Here is a 21,246-nt window from a genome sequence, read left to right as displayed (position 1 = left end):
GCTGGAGATGTAAGCAATATCATGATGGGTTTAATCATTCTGTTAGTCTCCAGTCATTGGGTAAGGTTCAGATTTTGATTCATTGAGTGTTTCCAGAGAAACATAAATCACGCACATCATCTAACCACTTATATCACTCCAATTTATAGAATGTGACACTTGGAGGCCATACCTGCAAACATTTGAAACTGTTTAAATTTAAAAGGTGCATCAGCCAACTTACATCGTTGATTTACTTGCACGTGATAGAAAGCTACATTGTAGCTGCTACTAGTTCTCACAGTCTCACTTCAGAATTAGACGTTCATTCATGTTTCTAAAATGTCAAATGTTGAAGTTGTTCCAAATGTCAAATGTAAGGTTACGTTTAGGCATTAACTCCAAATGTTTAAGGTTTGGGATAGGCTTAAAATAAAAATATCAAAAACAACTTTCTATCACTGGATTCAAACTTGCAACCTTTGAAATCAGTGGCAGATGCTTTTGCTCATCCGCCACCCATTTCCACTGTAGCGTAGCAAATCCCAAATCTTCTTCAAGGTAACAGCATTCACTATTTCCCCTACTGGCCAGTTTCCATGTCATCTCCCGATGTCCTCAGACATGGATGGACGTCGAATACTGACTTGTATCATGGGTGACCTGGCTGTGTAGTTGGTCCCATCAGATAACCTGGCACACGTTAGCCCTATGCTAACCTCACCAGATGACAGTGATTATTTCCTGGAACAAATTCCCACCAACTAACAACATTTCTTAAAATAGGTCAACCCTGGCCATAAGATAGATATTTTAAACCTATGAATTCAAGGTTTACTTTTGATCTGTAACAAAATGCTGTGTGCCAATATTGCATTGATGCATCCTCGACTAGGCTACTACAGTAGCTACAAGTACTACTTTCAGGTTTTTGCATATACACGTATACATTTTTTGCATATTTGCCCCCTTCCGTCCTTGACTTATCCTAAATAAGTCTATTTACACACGTATGTTGTAGGAATTTCGATATCACAAACATAATTTGTGTTACATGCAGTTTTAAGAGGACATTGTGACTGTATCCAGATGTTTTGGTTTCTATCAGAAAGAGTAGATTCTGAGGTTTCCAAAACCCTTACAATTGCCAAATATCTCTCAAAATTGAAGAGATGAGCTCTATTGCAAAATATAACTTTTTCCAAGAATATCCACTGTTCTATGCGCTCCACGCGTGAGCATGTGGCAACAGATAGTCTACAGTAACATAAACTAATGAAAATACTATTGTGTTCTTTGAAATTACTATTTTTCAGTATTCTGATGTTACCCAAGACCTTCATAACAAAACCAAAGGATCATTTTTCCGATAGAATATATATAATATATTTATTACACTGTTAGAATGTTTGAGTCAAAATGACTGCTCAATGGCTCAAAGTGGACACTTGAGACCCGGCTTTTCTAGTGTTAAATGATTAATCCTTAAAGAGGAAAGTTACAAAAGCTATTTAAGACCGGTCGTTTTCTCAGAAGATAAAAAACACACTACTCAAATTTCTACATGTAGGAATGTGAGGTAAAACACTACACTTTGAGTACCGATATTAAGCCTCGATTCCAAACTATTCACGTCTACAGTTGCATCTATAGAGGCTGAGTATGTTTAGCCTCAACATTAAATGTTATGTTAAAGGGTGTGTGTGTGTAGTTTAGGCAGCTAAAGGGCAAAAGGTAGAAAGCTCACATACAGTAACATGATAAAGGCATGGAGAGTGGTTCTATAGGGTTTCAAAGGAAGCTTTTCATCAAACAATCAAGTGGAAAACCTGAATACCTATGTAGGGCTATGTGAGGGAGTGAGAACACATTGTGCATCTACCGTCCTTTGTCTTTATGCATATATGCATGACTCAAATGTGCAATACCATACCATAACATCATACTGTATATCACAAAATAGGACACAGTACTGACACAGACAGAAGCTTGATTCTAGATTGATGGATGAAAAACAGGAATATGATCAGAAACCTGCAGAGAAGACAAAGAAACATGGACACCGTCATAGATTACTCTCAGCAGCAGACAATAAACATGTGGATTCATAGACTCAGAACTATATACAATATTTATTGACAATGTTTTTTTTTTCTCCATGTGTATTAAAAACAGATAATTCATAGGTTTCAGTACAGATCTTGTTCTGGAGATGCTCTTTGTGAGTGGCACGAAGAGGGAGGGGTTGCTACTCTCTGGAGTGACAATAGAGGGACCGCCTAGGGCAGGGCAGGAGGCTAAAGCTTCATCTGTGAGTGTGCGCAAACATACACTGTCACCAAGATGGTTCATTTAGGCTCTGACGTCACTTCTTCCGGCATCATTCACCAAGAGGAATCTTTTTATAGGAGTATACAAATATAAAAATATATGAAAGCAAATGCGCTGTGAGGTACAAACACATATTTCAAAGTGAAGCCATTTCATGAAGCAGACATTTTGCCAGTTAGAGATGTGCTTTCAAAACATCCCATTGGCTGACATACGTGCGCACACACTCACACGGAAACACACACATACATACATATATAATATACTACAAACAGTTGTACTGTAGCATCACTGGGCAGATTAAGACGGGTCTGTAGCACTTCAGTAGTGAACTGGTTAGTTAGAGTTGTGCGGACCTGAGATGGGTGACTTAACGCTAGCTATAAGAGACCCATTAGTCTCCTTTTCACATGACCTGTGTGCATGTGTGTATGAGTGTACATGTACATGTGTGTGCGTGTGTGAGCATGTGAGTTTGTGTGTATGTGTGCATATGTACAGTATGTGTTATGTCTTTCTGTTCAGCGGAGCTAGAAATGCTTATACTCTTGCTTACATGTCACAGCTAATTCAGGCATGTGCTGCAAAAGAAGAGCAACTACATTCTTGCCTTTAAATTTGGAAAAACAAAAGAAATTGTGATTTGAGTAATTGGCACATATTGAAAACAAATTATGTATGTTTTACTAAGTGATCGAATGGTACTCTTCAAAATATTTACATTATTGTTGTCACATCAGCTGAAACCATGGACTTGCTTTGCATTCGTCTTACAGTAAAGTACAAATCAGGAAGTAAAAATGTATTTCAGTATTTTCTTAAGAAATCTGCAAATATTTACAGGAATATTAGGCTCCAAATGACGTTTACTAACATTATTTTATACGTACACCTAGAAACAGGTTTTGGAACACAGTATTTTAAGCCCTACCCCAACTCCGTGAAAACTGTACAACACCAATATCAAGATATTTTTGTAGAGCAATTTACATATAAATCATATTTAAGCATCTACAAACGCATATGTAGATTATCTGATGACATCATAAAGTGGGGGAAGTTTGAAAGAAAATAAATGCATGGCCATATGAGAATATATTAGCAAATTGGTGAATGGTCATGTGCTTTACTCAAACACAATATTGTGATGATAATTAAAACATGAGTAAAAAGGACAAATAGCAAAAATAACGAGCAATTATATAGATGTAGATTAGGTTAAATAGTCATAGTTAATATGCATGGTTATTAAGGGAGTATTCAGTCAAACCTTCACTCCAGGAAACCCATGTAAAATCACTTAGGTCTTGTGTTGCAGAAATGCACCAAAAAATGTTTCCTGCATTACAGGTTTGACTGAATTCCAGCCTTATTCTCATGTTTATCTGGTATCCCTTACTATCAACTTTACAATCATTATATTAATAGTAAGTATACTTCTATCACCACTTCAAAAAATAATATAATGTTAACACTAAGAACAGATATGCTTTCTTTCTCCCATGTGCAAAAACACAATTATAACATTTTCCAAACGATCCCATTACTTATTCATCCTTAAACATTTACATTATGTTCACCATGTGGCAACCTTTGTTTGGATTGTGGAAAAGTAAGTATAAGAGGAGGGGTTAAACTTTATGGGCCCGGGACCCCTTTTGTGAGGAAATTCATCAGGGATCCCCTCATAAGTCCCTCAAACTTCCTGAGTGGCGCAGTGGTCTAAGGCACTGCATCTCAGTGAAGAGACGTCACTACAGTCTCTGGTTCAAATCCAGGCTGTATCACATCTGACTGTGATTGGGAGTCCCATAGGGCGGTGCACAATTGGCCCAGCATTGTCTGGGTTTGGCCAGGGTAGGCTGTCATTGCAAGTAAGAATGTGCCAAGTTAAATAATAAAAAAATAAAAAAAATCAGAAACTTGAGTGCAATAAAAATAGCATACAGATGTAGGATCTTAATTTGATCACTCTTTTGTTGCTGAGAATTTTCCTGCAAAGAAGGAAATGCAAACTTGTAGTGTACTTGTAGTTTTAAAAAGGCATCTAAAGTTTGTAATTTCCACTTTGAAATGTCAGACTTGAATTGCCCTAACAAAATCTACCCCTACACATGTTTTTATGAATTATAATCCACATAATAATTTGCATTTCCTGTTGCTGCAGGATTATTTTCCTGCTGTAGCAAACTGTACAAGGTGTTTTACTATGATGTGACTTGGACGAACCAAGTCTCAGGCCCAGTGAAAAAACAGGCCCACTTGGCATCGGAGAGAAATGTTGCAGTTTTTAAGCTGCCATTCTATACAATTTTACATAATTATAAAGAAAAATGTATTGCATTTATGTTCAAAACAAGTATTGATTTGAACATTGGCTAATTGGTGGAGTATTGTGGATACCAATATCCCTGTGAGCATCCCAGACCCATTTTGCCCATGGTTAAGAACATACTGTATGTTATAGATTAATAGAATGACATAGTATTGTACTGTATTACAACCTCTAAATGTATTCCACGACTCTCTTGGCCAGAATTTGTTTAATCTGTTGTTGTTAGCAATATTCATAAAAAACTCTAATAAAAAATATCTGGCTGCAGACACCATTTTGGGAACCCCGGCGTTAGAGTACCTAATCAAAAGCAAGGAACTGGACACAAGTTGACAGTATTGAGAAAAGAGCATGTAGATGCAATGCAATATGACATATTTTGTGAATATCAACAATGTTGAAAACATATGCAATTGAACTTGAGGTGATGTCACTACATCTGCATTTAAGGATAATTCAAATGTTCATGGACATGTTTTCTATATTTTATTGTTACCGATCATCTAGGGTTCATCAAACACTAAAATGATCAGAAATCACTAAGATAAATAATTTATAATATTTGTGTATTTATCCCTGTCTTTGTTTCCATTACTATTCCATGGAGCATAAGAGAGAAATTGTAATGGTCTAGTCTAATCCTTGAAACTATCTCTGTTTGGAGGGAGCACCAAGTTATCTTGGAACACCTACTATATAGCCATTATGGCTTTTGTATCGGTTTGTGCAAAATGTTGTTTTTTAAAGGCAGTGGTCAAACATGGGAATTCCAACATGTGTACAGTTCTTCATGGAGTTTCACTAATAAGGTAAACAAACAGACAGGAAAGTAGTATTATTACAGTATTGTGTGTTTTGGTGTCAAACATGTTTTAGAGGTTTCTTAATTTACAGTGCATTTGGAAAGTATTCAGACCCCTTGACTTTTTCCACATTCTGTTACGTTACAGCCTTATTCTAAAACGTATTGACAAAAAAAATGTATCATCAATCTACAAGCAATACCCCATAATGACAAAGTGAAAACAGGTTTCTAGAAATGTTTGCAAATGTATTAATAATAATAAAAAATAGAAATACCTTATTTACATAAGTATACAGACCCTTTGCTAAGAGACTCGAAATTGAGCTCAGGTGCATCCTGTTTCCATTGATCATCCTTGAGATGTTTCTACAACTTGAATGGAGTTCAACTGTGGTAAATTCAATTGATTGGAAATTATTTGTAAAGGCACACACCTGTCTATATAAAGGTCCCACAGTTGACAATGCATGTCAGAGCAAAACCCAAGCCATGAGGTCAACGGAATTGGGGTCCGTAGAGCTCAGAGACAGGATTGTGTCGAGGCACATCATTCTTAAATGGAAGAAGTTTGCAACCACCAAGGCTCTTCCAAGAGCTGGCCGCCCGGCCAAACTGAGCAATCGGGGGAGAAGGGCCTTGGTCAGGAAGGTGACCAAGAACCCGATGGTCACTCTGACAGAGCTCCAGAGTTCCTCTGTGGAGATGGGAGAACCTTCCAGAAGGACAACCATCTCTGCAGCACTCCACCAATCAGGCCTTTATGGTAGAGTGGCCAGAAGGAACCCACTCCTCAGTAAAAGGCACATGACAGCCCGCTTGGGGTTTGCCAAAAGGCACCTAAAGGACTCAGACCATGAGAAACAAGATTCTCTGGTCTGATGAAACCAAGATTGAACTCTGAATGCCAAGTGTCACGTCTGGAAGAAACCTGGCACCATCCCTACGGTGAAGCATGGTGGTGGAAGCATCTTGCTGTGGGGATGTGTTTCAGCGGCAGGGAATGGGAGACTAGTCAGGATCGAGGGAATGATGAACAGAACAAAGTACAGAGAGATCCTTCATGAAAACCTGCTCCAGAGCGCTCAGGACCTGACTGGGGGCGAAGGTTCACCTTCCAACAGGACAACAACCCTAAGCACACAGCCAAGACAAAGCAGGAGTGGCTTCGGGACAAGTCTATGAATGTCCTTGAGTGGCCCAGCCAGAACCTGAACGAACATCTCTGCAGAGACCTGAAAATACCTGTGCAACGACGCTCCCCATCCAACCTGACAGAGCTTGAGAGGATCTGCCGAGAAGAATGGGAGAAACTCCCTAAATACAGGTGTGCCAAGCTTGTAACGTAATACCCAAGAAGACCCAAGGCTGTAATCGCTGCCAAATGTGCTTCAACAAAGTACCGAGTAAAGGGTCTGAATATTTACGTAAATGTGATACAGTGGGGAGAACAAGTATTTGATACACTGCCAATTTTGCAGGTTTTCCTACTTACAAAGCATGTGGAGGTCTGTAATTTTTTATCATAGGTACACTTCAACTGTGAGAGATGGAATCTAAAACAAAAATCCAGAAAATCACATTGTATGATTTTTAAGTAATTAATTTGCATTTTATTGCATGAGATAAGTATTTGATCACCTACCAACCAGTAAGAATTCCGGCTCTCACAGACCTGTTAGTTTTTCTTTAAGAAGCCCTCCTGTTCTCCACTCATTACCTATATAAAAGACACCTGTCCACACACTCAATCAAACAGACTCCAATGTGGCCAAGACCAGAGAGCTGTGTAAGGACATCAGGGATAAAATTGTAGACCTGCACAAGGCTGGGATGGGCTACAGGACAATAGGCAAGCAGCTTGGTGAGAAGGCAACAACTGTTGGCGCAATTATTAGAAAATGGAAGAAGTTCAAGATGACGGTCAATCACCCTTGTCTGGGACTCCATGCAAAATCTCACCTCGTGGGGCATCAATGATCATGAGGAAGCTGAGGGATCAGCCCAGAACTACACGGCAGGACCTGGTCAATGACCTGAAGAGAGCTGGGACCACAGTCTCAAAGAAAACCATTAGTAACACACTACGCCGTCATGGATTAAAATCCTGCAGTGCACGCAAGGTCCCCCTGCTCAAGCCAGCGCATGTCCAGGCCCGTCTGAAGTTTGCCAATGACCATCTGGATGATCCAGAGGAGGAATGGGAGAAGCTCATGTGGTCTGATGAGACAAAAATAGAGCTTTTTGGTCAAAACTCCACTCGCTGTGTTTGGAGGAAGAAGAAGGATGAGTACAACCCCAAGAACACCATCCCAACCGTGAAGCATGGAGGTGGCAACATCATTCTTTGGGGATGCTTTTCTGCAAAGGGGACAGGACGACTGCACCGTATTGAGGGGAGGATGGATGGGGCCATGTATCGCGAGATCTTGGCCAACAACCGCCTTCCCTCAGTAAGAGCATTGAAGATGGGTCATTGCTGGGTCTTCCAGCATGACAATGACCCGAAACACACAGCCAGGGCAAGTAAAGAGTGGCTCCGTAAGAAGCATCTCAAGGTCCTGGAGTGGCCTAGCCAGTCTCCAGACCTGAACCCAATAGAAAATCTTTGGAGGGAGCTGAAAGTCCGTATTGCCCAGTGACAGCCCCGAAACCTGAATGATCTATAGAAGGTCTGTATGGAGGAGTGGGCCAAAATCCCTGCTGCAGTGTGTGCAAACCTGGTCAAGAACTACAGGAAACGCATGATCTCTGTAATTGCAAACAAAGGTTTCTGTACCAAATATTAAGTTCTGCATTTCTGATGTATCAAATACTTATGTCATGCAAATGAATTACTTAAAAATCATACAATGTGATTTTCTGGATTTTTGTTTTAGATTCCGTCTCTCACAGTTGAAGTGTACCTATGATAAAAATTACAGACCTCTACATGCTTTGTAAGTAGGAAAACCTGCAAAATCGGTAGTGTATCAAATACTTGTTCTCCCCACTGTATAATTCTTTTTTTTTTGTAATAAATTTGAAACATTTTTAAAAAACAGTTTTTGCTTTGTCATTATGGGGTATTATGTGTAGATGAGGGGGAAAAAACGATTTAATCAATTTTAGAATGATGCTGTAACGTAATAAAATGTGGAAAAAGTCAAGGTGTCTGAATACTTTCCGAATGCACTGTATGTTGAATGCTGATTCTACTACTGGCGGTGCCATACCTTGGCGTGATTCTTTATGGAGTTTCACTATTAAGTTAAAAATTTAAGGAAAAGTAGTATTGTTACAGTATACTTATAGTAATGGTTTGTCAGAAAAGTAGAGTAATGGAATGCACTGATAACCAAAAAGAAACATATCTTTAAAATAAAAGAGGACAGTCCCTTTTCAATTGTGATTTGGAGCAGTGTTGTGCTTTTATGCATTCTGGTTTATCTTACCAGCTTGCAGAGCAGGCTTTTCTCTCTTTCATACATGTTCCTTTGTATGGTTAATATCGAAACCTGGATGTTTAAAATGGCAGTAATGACAATGTATGTTTAGTATGTGGAGTTGCTCAAAACCGTCATTCAAACCCTTCCAGCTTCCTGAAGTGAATTATATCATGGACAAATGCTGGATGGATCCTCTCTGGAACTATGATAGATATCATTCCTTTTTAAACAATCATTTACAGGAGATATTTACACATCATTGTGATAGAAAATAATGGCTTGTGATGCATCACAAAATACCCATGATAGACGCCTTAACTGCTGGCTCAATGTCATCAGTCATTAGGAATAGGAATGACATATCAGATGCTATCTGATGTTTCTTAACAAACTAGAGCCAATTTGTGATTCTGTATATCTATATGAAGAGCAAGTATGAACAAATACATCATTGTATCCTGTAATCTTAAGGATATGTGAACAAAGGACTAAAATGGACAGAGGACAAAATTAAGATACACATTTGTGCATCTATCTTCAAGATATCTTTGATCATATACAGTATCTATCCCTGTATCACTGACTCTTGAACTGCATTGATGACTAATGCAGCATTCTCTTTCTCAGTTTCTCTCTCTTCTTCTTTCCCTTTTTTTGCAATATATTCAACCTCTCAGTTGACAGGGGGCGTGAAATTTGATCAATCAAGTGAATATTCTGTACCTTTTCTGAGTGAATAAGCTAAGAAAACAATGTTAAACCAGGAATCAAAGGCTTTAGTGATACATTTCTCTGTACAGTGTCCTATAGCGTTCAATGTGAATCGTCTATAAGCTTTACCTTCTAGTTTCTTCGGTCAAGGTTTGGAATGATGTTAGTTTCTGTTGTTTAAAATATCTACTACACTATCAAATGTTTCCTTAGAATTGAAATCATGCTTAAAAGAAAGTGTATGATTTGTCAACTATATCAACGTAGAAAAGGTTGGTTGATCATAAAACCCTCATGCTATGACTTAATATAGCAATACTATGAAAATGTGAAACTTCACAATATAAAGACAAAATCAAATGTAGGATAAATAACATTACATCTGTCTCTTTGAAGGAATACATCTTAGAAAAGATTGACCTGAATGTGCTTGTAGCTGTTTTAAGGAATGTCTTTGTGGTCTGTGAGTCATTTTAAAATCAATATATCATTAATATTTCTATGTTTTGGCAACAAATTAAATATAGATTGTACAAATAAAACAAAAATATATGCAAACAAACATTTAAAATGATAAAATATTATATTCACTAAATATTCTAAATTATAAACAAAAACTCTGGTACAGGCACCATATATGTTCTGAATCTTTCTCTCCTCTAAGGTTTTCATGTGTTAGCCAGCAATTAAGGTGTTCCAAGCTCAAATGGAATCAGTCTTGATTTTGTTTTAGTAATTCAGTCTTGTGTTGCAAGAACAAACAGCAAAATGATACCAATTCAGAGAAAAACAAGCAACATTTTCGTTGTTTGTTTTGTTCTGCCCTTGCTGAAGTCCATTTAGTTGACGTAGTAGAGCCAATAGATAATGTTGAACAAGGAAAATACAGTGGGGAAGATCATTCTCGACCACTTGTCGATAGAGTTTACATCAGTTAAGTCGGGAATGTTAATCTTCAGCTGGGAAGCACGCCTCCGTAGCCGGCTCTTCTTCTGAGTCACATGCCGCTCCAGAGTGTTGCGTCCAAAGTTGTGCCTGGCCTGCAGCCCTGCTTTGCGGTACTGCAGGGTGGAGCTGTCATAAGTTAACATTGTGCTCCTGGGGTCACTGAGACCAAGGGTCAGCTCCGACGCTCCCATCTCATTCTTAATTTCTATTGTGCCCAGTAGAATGTTTTCATGTGGGTCCATCTAAAAGGTGAGAAATGATACAAAGAGTTTAGTTACAAAACGCTATATCCACCAAGTTTTATTTTTTCATCAGAAATGATTGCTTATGGGTACCGTCATGTGTGTGTAAAATATCATTGTTCTCAGATGTTTTATTCATAGATTTTAGATTTTCCAATGCTTCCCACAGTTGTGTCAAGTTGTATGGATGTCCTTTGGGTGGTGGACCATTCTGGATACACACAGGAAACTGTTAAGCGTGAAAAACCAAGCAGCATTGCAGTTCTTGACACACTCAAACCAGTGCGCCTGGCACTTACCCATTCAAAGGCACTTAATAATCTTTTGTCTAACCCATTCACCTCAGAACACATATACAATCCATGTCTCAAGGCTTAAAAACCCGTATTTAACCTGTCTACTCACTTTCATCTACTGTACACTGATTGAAGTGGATTTAACAAGTGACATCAATAAGTGATCATAGCTTTCACCTGGATTCACCTGGTCAGTCCATGTCATGGAAAGAGCAGGTGTTCCTAATGGTTTGTACACTCAGTGTACATCCATTGTTTAGCTGGTATGGAATATTCTTCTTCTGTATACTTGACGTGATGTGGTTGTCTAACCTAGCTATCTTAAGAGGAATGCACGAACTGCAAGTCACTCTGGATAAGAGCATCTGCTAAATGACTAAAATGTCAAATGTAAATATTTGACATACAGATCTCATATTATTCTATTGATATTTTTTTTTAAACACGTTTGTTGTTTGTTAAAAAAACATTGTTTGATGAAGCATAACCCCACATTTGTTAGTATGCATGGGTCTGACGGTCCCTGCGTAACAGCAACCGCCAGGGATTGTTGTAAGCAGGAGAGTGATTGCCGCCAACCAGGGCATCCCTGGTCATCGAGATAAGCCTGTTACCTCACTCTGCTAAAGGAGTGGGGAGAGCCAGGCACGGAGGAGGAAAAGTGTGGGGCATCACCCTTGACAGGGTGTGTCAGCGCTTCCATCCCTAAAGGTAATATATTGATGGAGCCTCCAAACTACCCTCATGGGGTAGTTGCTTCTAATAGACTGCGGAGTCAGACATGAGAGATGCAATAGACTGACTCTCAGAAGTTGATAACACAGCAGGGGCAGAGAGTATCCCAGTTAACTGGGTTCTCGTAATCCATCTGAGGCATATGCATAGTGTTTTTCTCAAAACCTGCTTCATCCTCTAGGACTGTGCCCTCAGTTTTGTGGCAACAGGCATACTTATACGTGTCACTGAGCGGGTACACGTACGAGACAGTAGCCGACACAATGACGTAAGTCGTCAACCAATGTAGCTAAAAGGAAGAAGGAAACATCCTGGTGACCCAGATGTCCTAATCCTAAGCGGTAGAACAGCTAGCTGTGTGCCTGGTCTGTCTGGCCTTACCTCAGAGAGTAGGGCTATCAACAATCATTTCCCCAGCACCTCGCTCCGGGCAAGGGGAGGTAGAGCGGGCACAGGCCCCACTGCGTGAACCAAGTGCAGGGTAAAGAGGAAAACGTCAAAGCGTTACGGACTCAGGAGTACCAGACATGCTGACTTTCATCCCTGGCTGGAACCTGATTTGAGGGTGACGAGGGGAGAACCTATAGGGGATGGCACTCGGCGGTAAGGTGCTTCTCCTCCACATTCCCATGTGAGCAATTAATTGGGGTGCACTGCTACACAGTGAACATGATCTATTCAAAACAGACATGCTTTCCCTCGCTCGCGTAAGGAGAGAGTGGGTCACGTTGAACACGAAAGAGGCTGGATAGGGCACGTACACAATACTCCTCTGCCGCTAGGGCTGCACCCTAAGTTGGCTGGCCCTTCTTGCCCCATTTCGGGGGGTTCAGAGGGCGGAACGTTGCTGCGGCCGCAGCTTGTTGCCCTTTGCCCAGCTTGATGCCCTTTGCCCACTGTGGGGCGGGTTGCAGTGACCAACAGGTTGCCACAGGGCCCGGGTTTGTGGGGAAGGCTTTGCCTTCTTTCTTACGTCACACCTGTGCCGCATAGTGGCGACAGTGGGCCCGAACAACTCGTTGGGTGTCACTGGGATATCCAGCAAGTCCACTTTTCTTTGTCTGTTAAGCTGGAAAGACTAAAACCAAAGTGCCCTCTCTCCCACGACCGCTCATGGTGTGACCACAGCTTTGGATGGTGCTAAGGAAGGTGTGGAGGTTAAGGTCTGTAATCACATAGGTCTCATCCCAAGTATATGTATTTAGGGTATCCAAATCCAGTGGTTTCCCCATCTCCTCCAGTAACTCAGCCTGATATAACAATAAAGAGGTCACATTAAGCGCTCGAACTGGGCCGAGGCTTTGTGCGTCTCCCGGAAAATGGAGGCAGAAAAGCACCATAATAAATACAAAAATTGAAAAAAAAATGGATCTTGCTGGAGAAGGGCTTGTCCCATGATTTTTTGGTCTCCCTGAGACAAGCTGGTACCGCGGGAAGAAGTTGCTTGACTGGGGCCGAGTGGGATGTGAGTCTCTTCCCATTGTTTGGCTGTGGCTCACTAGCAAATGTCAAAGAGCCCAAAATTCAGGTGGGGGAGATCAAGGTTCATCCGTCCTGGGGATTTTAGATGGTGGAAGAGCGGTATCTACACCCTCAATCTGTTTCAAATGTTGAGGAGATCCACAAGATTAATCCTGCCATCATCCTCGTCATCCCATAGCTCAACCTCCCTGGCACCAAGTCATCAGACAGTGAGGGGATGGAATCGATGCTATCCATAACGTCGCCCCAACTTGGCTTGACTGTAGGGGCCTCCACCTCGGCCAGTGACTTAGAGGCGAGGGATGTGGTAGAGATAATGGAGTGTTTGAGCCTCCTTCTCAAACCCACTCTAGCAGTAGCTATTGTACAGAGCAGGGCTTGCTGATATGAAGACGCCTGTTAGGCATGAGCTAGCTAATTAGAAGCCTTGCGGCTAATGCTAGCTAGGGTGAGGCCAGTAACGTGTTAGCTAGCTAGCAGTTACCTTGTAGGTAGTACAGTGCTAGCCAAAGGGAACCGCGTTGGGCAGTTTGTTTTTGGGTAGATATAATCCCACAACCGTAGAGCTGTGAGGCAACCAGTCAGTCTAATTAACACAAATGAGTAAACATAAGTGAAATTTAGATGAGAGAAGGGAGCTTACAATAGTACCATGGTTAGCCATCTTTCCAGCTAGCTAGCCAAGTTAGCTAAAGCCTTTTGGTGAGGGCTAATCAAGTCTCGATAGCTAGGAGTTGAAAATGAATTGTACTCAAAGCAAAACTTTCCTGTCGGTCAGTACTCAACACTATCGACAGGAGCTGGAGTCCTACGCTCCTTAGTGTCAACCTCACGATTGGCCAGAGAACAGAGAATGACCAGAGGCGGGGCGAGTGGCATCTTATGAAGACAAGAGGGGCTCAACTCATTCGAGTCTCGTCCTGTCTGTCTCCAACAGATGTTGTGATTGATACTTCAGTTAGAGAATAAGTGAGATATCAAAACTTTATAATTTTGAAATAAAACCTAGCAGTACTACTTAATTCTCTGAGAGTGAGGCCGATATTGCGTTTTTCAGAAAAAAACATGATTATTTGTCTCTGAAATGAAACCATCAAGTGATAGATTTCAAATAAATACATGTCTGCCATGCCATGGTACACCAATCTCTTTCATGTTCTTTAAACAATAAAAGCTCATTTACCAACATTTCTGAAAATGGATATATAGAGTTTTGGTTTGAAACTCTTCATATGTATTATTAATTACGCTACATGTAATGAATGAAGAGCCTAAGGCCTAATGTCTTCATTTAGAATCCATACCAAGAAATTGTGTAACCGCCCCTGCTGTTAAAATAATGTTTGTTTGGGTGAAAAGGAGCTGTGGGTCCCTTTTACCATAGAATGTGAAAGGCATATTGTACGTACTGCTATTTTTTCATTGAGTTATAATCCCTGACGATGTTGAGTTGAAGGAACAAAATAGCAGGCCCAATTACAAACATATTTTAATAGTTTGATGACAAAAAAACTGATACGACAAACTGTAAACAGTGATAAAGATAAAAGACACTGTCTTTTATCACCATCATTGTACACTCTTTGTGTCATAAGTCGTTTTAGTAATCTAATACTAGATTAAAATCTGTTTGTAATTGTGCCTGGTATTTTGTTCTTTCAACTCAACACTCCTTGCCTGGATATGCTAGTAATGGAGGAATCTGGGTTTATCATCCTTCTCCTGGTGGAGCCGACTTTAGCTGACCACCTCAACCCCACATGCCATGCAACTAGAGCCACCGCTAATTCCCTCCGTGGAAAGACGAGGTGCTTTTCCACCTCCATTTTCCAGAAGTTGTACAATAACGTATCCTATAGGGGTGAGGACAGAGAGGGCACGGTGAATTTAACACATTATTGCACAATGAAGCTTATCAGAGGGGTTTGGGTTAAATGCATTCAGTTGGACAACTGACCAGGTATCCCCCTTTCATTTCCCATGTATTCACCATCTACTAAAATGGGAAGCTATCAATCACAGTGTTTATTTGCTAGATATTACTATAGAGTACTGCAGATATGTACATATAATTAAAATGTGTGTGGAATGTGCAAACTAGCCCCTAAAAGTGGAGTTCAGGGAAAGACAATGATGGTGGTGGAAACTATAGGTAAAATGTAATAAGTGGTGTAAAGGAAATACCAAAGCGGTTCTAGTTGTGTTATTTTTACTATATCCTGTTAGGGCTAGGGGGCAGTATTGACACGGCTGGATAAAAAACATACCCGATTTAATCTGGTTACCACTCCTACCCAGTAACTAGAATATGCATATACTTATTACATATGGATAGAAAACACCCTAAAGTTTCTAAAACTGTTTGAATGGTGTCTGTGAGTATAACAGAACTCAAATGGCAGGTCAAAACCTGAGAGATTCCTTTACAGGAAGTGGCCTGTCTGACCATTTCTTGAACTTCTTTTCCATCTCTATCTTTTACTAAGGATCTCTGCTCTAACGTGACACTTCCCACGTCGTCCATAGGCGCTCAGAGCCCGGGAAAAAACAGAATGTCGTCATTCCAGCCCCAGGCTGAAACACATTATCGCCTTTCTCAAGTGGCCGATCAAGGGACTCTGGGCTTATGCGCGTGACCCGACCGCCCCGCCTTTGTGATTTTTTTCCTCTGTTTGTCGGAAAGGAGATTCCCTGTCGGAATATTATCGCTTTTCTACGAGAAAAATGGCGTAAAAATTGATTTTAAACAGCGGTTGACATGCTTCGAAGTACGGTAATGGAATATTTAGAATTTTATTGTCACGAATTGCGCCATGCGCGCGACACTTCTTTACCATTTCGGATAGTGTCTGGAACGCATACGAACAAAACGCCGCTATTCGGATATAACGATGGATTATTTTGGACCAAACCAACATTTGTTATTGAAGTAGACGTCCTGGGAGTGCATTCTGACGAAGACAACAAAAGGTAATCAAACTTTTATAATAGTAAATATGATTATGGTGAGTGCTAAACTTGCCGGGTGTCTAAATAGCGAGCCCGTGATGCCTGGGCTATGTACTTAGAATATTGCAAAATGTGCTTTCACCAAAAGCTATTTTAAAATCGGACATATCGAGTGCATAGAGGAGGTCTGTATCTATAATTCTTAAAATAATTGTTATGCTTTTTGTGAACGTTTATCGTGAGTAATTTAGTAAAATGTTAGCGAATTCCCCGGAAGTTTGCGGGGGTATGCTAGTTCTGAACGTCACATGCTAATGTAAAAAGCTGGTTTTTGATATAAATATGAACTTGATTGAACAAAACATGCATGTATTGTATAACATAATGTCCTAGGGTTGTCATCTGATGAAGATCATCAAAGGTGAGTGCTGCATTTAGCTGTCTTCTGGGTTTTGGTGACATTATATGCTGGCTTGAAAAATGGGTGTCTGATTATTTCTGGCTTGGTACTCTGCTGACATAATCTAATGTTTTGCTTTCGTTGTAAAGCCTTTTTGAAATCGGACAGTGTGGTTAGATTAACGAGAGTCTTGTCTTTAAATAGCTGTAAAATAGTCATATGTTTGAGAAATTGAAGTAATAGGATTTTTAAGGTTTTGAAAATCGCGCCACAGGCTGCAAGTGGCTGTTACGTAAGCGTCCCACCTAGCCCATAGAGGATATGTTGTCACTCAGTTGTTAATCCAGTACCTTATTCTTTTGCTCGCCTAGTCCCATCGCTGCATCATCCACAAAGATTGGTTCCCACATAGAGTCATGAGCGTCAATATCCCTCTGCTTCATTCTCGCATACAGAGTATCGTCTCTCTGAACTACATTTCCCACCAACCACTGAAAGCATACAAAAATCATTATGGTCACTTTTGTCAGCTGCTAGGAGAGGCAACACAAAATAGACAATTCAGGTAAATGTAACCATGGTCAGAGAGGCAGTTGCAGCAATTATCAAATTTCACTGAAAAAAAACTAAACAACGAACACTTTTACTCAAAATGTGATACTACAGGAAACTACTATACATCCTTTTATTTAAATGCAGTCCACAACATCCACATTTCTATCGAAAGCATGTTTTTTTCTGTTATACAGTGCCTTTTGGAAATGATTCAGACCTTGTTTTTTTCCACATTTTGTTAGCCTTATTCTAAAACGGATTGAATAAATAAAAAATCCTCAGCAATCTACACACAATATCCCATGATGACAAATTGAAAACAGGTTTCTAGAAAGTTTTGCAAAGGTATTCAAAATAAAAAACACAAATATGCTATTTACATAAGTATTTCGACCCTTTGCTGTGAGCCTCGAAATTGAGCTCAGGTGCATACTGTTTCCATTGATCATCCTGGAGATGTTTCTACAACTTGATTGGAGTCCATCTGTGGTAAATTAAATTGATTGGACATGATTTGGAACGGCACACACCTGTCTGTTTAAGATCCCACAGTTGACAGTGCATGTCAGAGCAAAAACCAAGTCATGAGGTCGAAGGAATTGTCCGTAGAGCTCCGAGACAAGATTGTGTCGAGGCACAGATATGGGGAAGGGTACCAAAAAATGTCTGCAGCATAGAAAGTCCCCAAGAACACTGTGGCCTCCATCATTCTTAAATGGAAGATGTTTGGAACCACCAAGACTCTTCCGTGAGCCGGCCGCCCGGCCAAACTGAGCAATCCGGGGAGAAATGTCTTGGTCAGGGAGGTGACCAAGAACCCGATGGTCACTGACAGAGCTCTAGAGTTCATCTGTGGAGATTGGAGAACCTTCCAGAAGGACAACCACTCCACAAATCAAGCCTTTATGGTAGAGTGACCAGACGGAAGCCACTCCTCAGTAAAAAGGCACAAGACATTCTCTGGTCTGATGAAACCAAGATTGAACTCTTTGGCCTGAATACCAAGCGTCACGTCTGAAGGAAACTTGGCACCATCCTACGATGAAGCACGGTGGTGGCAGCATCATGCAGTGGGAATGTTTGTCTGTGGCAGGGACTGGGAGACTAGTCAGAATTGAGGCAAAGATTAAAGGAGCAAAGCACAGAGAGATCCTTGATGAAACCCTGCTCCAGAGCGCTCAGCACCTCAGACTGGGGCGAAGGTTCACCTTCCAACAGGACGACGACCCTAAGCACACAGCCAAGACAACGCAGGAGTGACAAGTCTCTGAATGTCCTTGAATGGCCCAGCCAGAGCCTGGACTTGAACGCGATAAAACATCTCTGGTGAGACCTGAAAATAGCTGTGCAGCAACGCTCCCTATCCAACCTGACAGAGCTTGAGAGGATCTGCAGAGAAGAATGGGAGAAACTCCCCAAATTCAGGTGTGCCAAGCTTGTAGCGTCATACCTAAGGAGACTTGAGGCTGTAATCGCCACTAAAGGTGCTTCAACAAAGTATTGAGTAAAGGGTCTAAATACTTGTAAATGTGATATTTCAGTAGTTTTTTTTGTACTGTCATTATGGGGTATTGTGTGTAGATTGATTTTAGAATAAGGCATTTTCAGGACATAGAAGCCCCGTTTATACCTGGTTTTAAAATGCGTCCTTTGTCTTGATCTTGTCTACATTCTGATTTTGCCCACATTTTTTGACAGGTGTAGATGATTAAAAGACGCATTGTGATCGGATTGTGATCAGATCTTCCTGACAACCTCCGGAGGTAGTCAAGGATCCATTGTATCTGGACAATAATCAAGTCTAAACAGATCTGGATGGTCAAACCTTTTAAATCATTATACAAGTCTCTAAAAGAATTGACAGGTAGCACCACTGACTTATGGGATCAATAGCCTTAAAATGAATTCATTTATGTTATTTTGAAGGAATATCTATCAAATAATCAGCATACAGTGAGACACCAGGAAATCCGTTCACATGTTATGTCGTGTTCAAGTGATAGTTGGAACTAGGAAACTCTGAAATTTCCGATGTACTAACTGGTTGAAGCATCACATGCATAACTACAGCCTATTAGCAAGTTGGACATTTCCAAGCTTCTTAGTTCCGACTAGCATGTGAATGTGGCAATAGCACCGGGTATAAACAAGGCTTAAAACAGGTAAATGTAACAGGAAGAATACACTTCACAAGCTCCACAGACTCTCTTACGGGCTTTAAATGTTTCCTGGCCTTTCATTCCATTTCATTTAGGCAAAAGAAACGGAGAAATTCTCTGCCTGTGTGGCAAATTGCTGGCGTAGGCTTATTAAGGCTTGTTCTCCTTGACGGTAAAGCAGAGTAGCATTAATCCAACCCCCCTATTTGAAGTGGTGACATTCTTCATCATGATTACCTTACTGGTCTTCACTACTTTTTAGCTTCACAGCCAGTTCTTTCAATAATTAAATTCACTTTCATAAAGTGAAGAAAGAGAAAACATCAGCTTCATATACAGTAAGCTCAAGAATCAAGTCATGCCATGCTTTCATCTGAAACTGTCAGCTCTCAAATGAGTGTGCATGTGTGTTCACAGTGAAATTATGAGAATGGGACTTGACAGGAACAACTAGTACAGCGATTCACAATAAAGAAAAGACTAAGCACTCATTTTCATCAAGTATGCATTGTATGAAAAGTAAGAATTTATCTAAATGTGCACAAAGATGATTCACTACCTAGAGAATTTGCAAGGCTGTGATTACATACAGTAACTTGTATCATATATCCAGTGGGCTACTCTTTAAAATACTGGGTATCCTATGAAGGTGAAAACCATGTACAGTACATGGTGTGTACTGTACCTTGTTTGGATCCATTCTCATTTTCTCGTTGTTGGCGACAGCTGCTTTCTCAGCCGCCCTCTTCTGGCGCTGGGGTCCCCTGCCGAAGAAGATGTAGTTGACCAAGGCGTACTCCAGCAGGGCCAGAAAAACGAAGACGAAGCAGCCCATCAGGTACATGTCAATGGCCTTGACATAAGGGATTTTAGGAAGGGTTTCCCGCAGGTGAGTGTTGATGGTGGTCATGGTCAGCACAGTGGTGATTCCTGGGAAAATAAACCACCTATCATCATCACAGATCATCACTGGAGACCAACAGTCCACCTCATTAGCAGAGGACTCCCAGCTTCTCAAGCATTGACCACAGATCTGAGGGATCAGATACATCAGGTTTGTTCTGCTTCTCATTTGAATGTGCTAGCAAGCAGACTGCTGTGACTGACAAGGAATCTCCTGTTGACTTTCACAACCTTTCACAACCTTTCACAACCATTTTTTTTTATGATGACAGTCAACTGGGAGGTCAGCTCACTGTTAAAAAAGGGGGTCTTGGTGTTTTTCTACTTATATGGTGAAGCTAACTGATGTCATTCAATATGTTCTTTTTTCAACTCTATTATGACAGGTTAATCTGCCTTTTTTTCCCGTATCGACTCTGCATGCAATCTGGAATTGACTTCATATTCCAGCTCTGATTCTGGTCAATGACAAGTTGGTAGGAGCTGGGCATTGCATCCATACACAATTGCAATGCACAAGCCATACCTCTGTTGTTAGTGCCAATAAATGACTGAAAGCAGGACAGAGTCAAACGGTTCCTGAGCAGAGGTCTGATTTGGGTTGACCAACCCCCTGTCCAGCCGCCTCCATTATCAAGCATTACATCTGGTTTTCATTAAATCCCATACATGCCTCCACTCTCGGATAAATAAATGCAGGTCAGTCTACAATCAAGGAGAGTGCTGCTCTTATCGAGGGAGCCAGCGATGTGGATGGGTGAGGGAGAATGGAGCTTTCTATATCCTATGTAGGCAGGCAGCACCACAGACCTCATGGGCCAGACTTATGCAATGAAGGTTCACAGCGAGAAATTATGACTTCCAAAATACAGGGAATAAAAAATGCAGAGGCATTCAAATCAGAGTGGAAAGAAATCACTTCAGTCATCCATCACTCTACTTTAGGAAGCATCTTGGTTGTTGTGTTCTGTAAGGCTGCTGCATCATGCTT

At 40.7% G+C, this 21,246-nt stretch overlaps 1 protein-coding gene across 1 annotated transcript in view; it reads right to left on the bottom strand.

Moving 5' to 3' along the window:
• Positions 1–8,519: 8,519 nt before the first annotated feature.
• LOC106567507 (gamma-aminobutyric acid receptor subunit beta-2) overlaps positions 8,520–21,246 on the bottom strand; it is a 95,654-nt gene continuing 82,927 nt past the window's right edge. The window contains exons 8-10 of the mRNA XM_014136818.2: positions 20,038–20,282; positions 16,989–17,129; positions 8,520–10,776 (exon numbers count right to left, since the gene is read on the bottom strand). Coding sequence (XP_013992293.1) covers positions 10,426–10,776; positions 16,989–17,129; positions 20,038–20,282 — 737 coding nt within the window. The 3' untranslated portion in view covers positions 8,520–10,425. The remainder of the gene's footprint in view (positions 10,777–16,988; positions 17,130–20,037; positions 20,283–21,246) is intronic.

This window comes from Salmo salar, chromosome ssa13 (genome assembly GCF_905237065.1).
Source record: "Salmo salar chromosome ssa13, Ssal_v3.1, whole genome shotgun sequence".
Classification (NCBI taxonomy): domain Eukaryota; kingdom Metazoa; phylum Chordata; class Actinopteri; order Salmoniformes; family Salmonidae; genus Salmo; species Salmo salar.
Note: the sequence above shows the minus strand (reverse complement) of the source record. Positions and strands in the feature narration are given on the sequence as shown.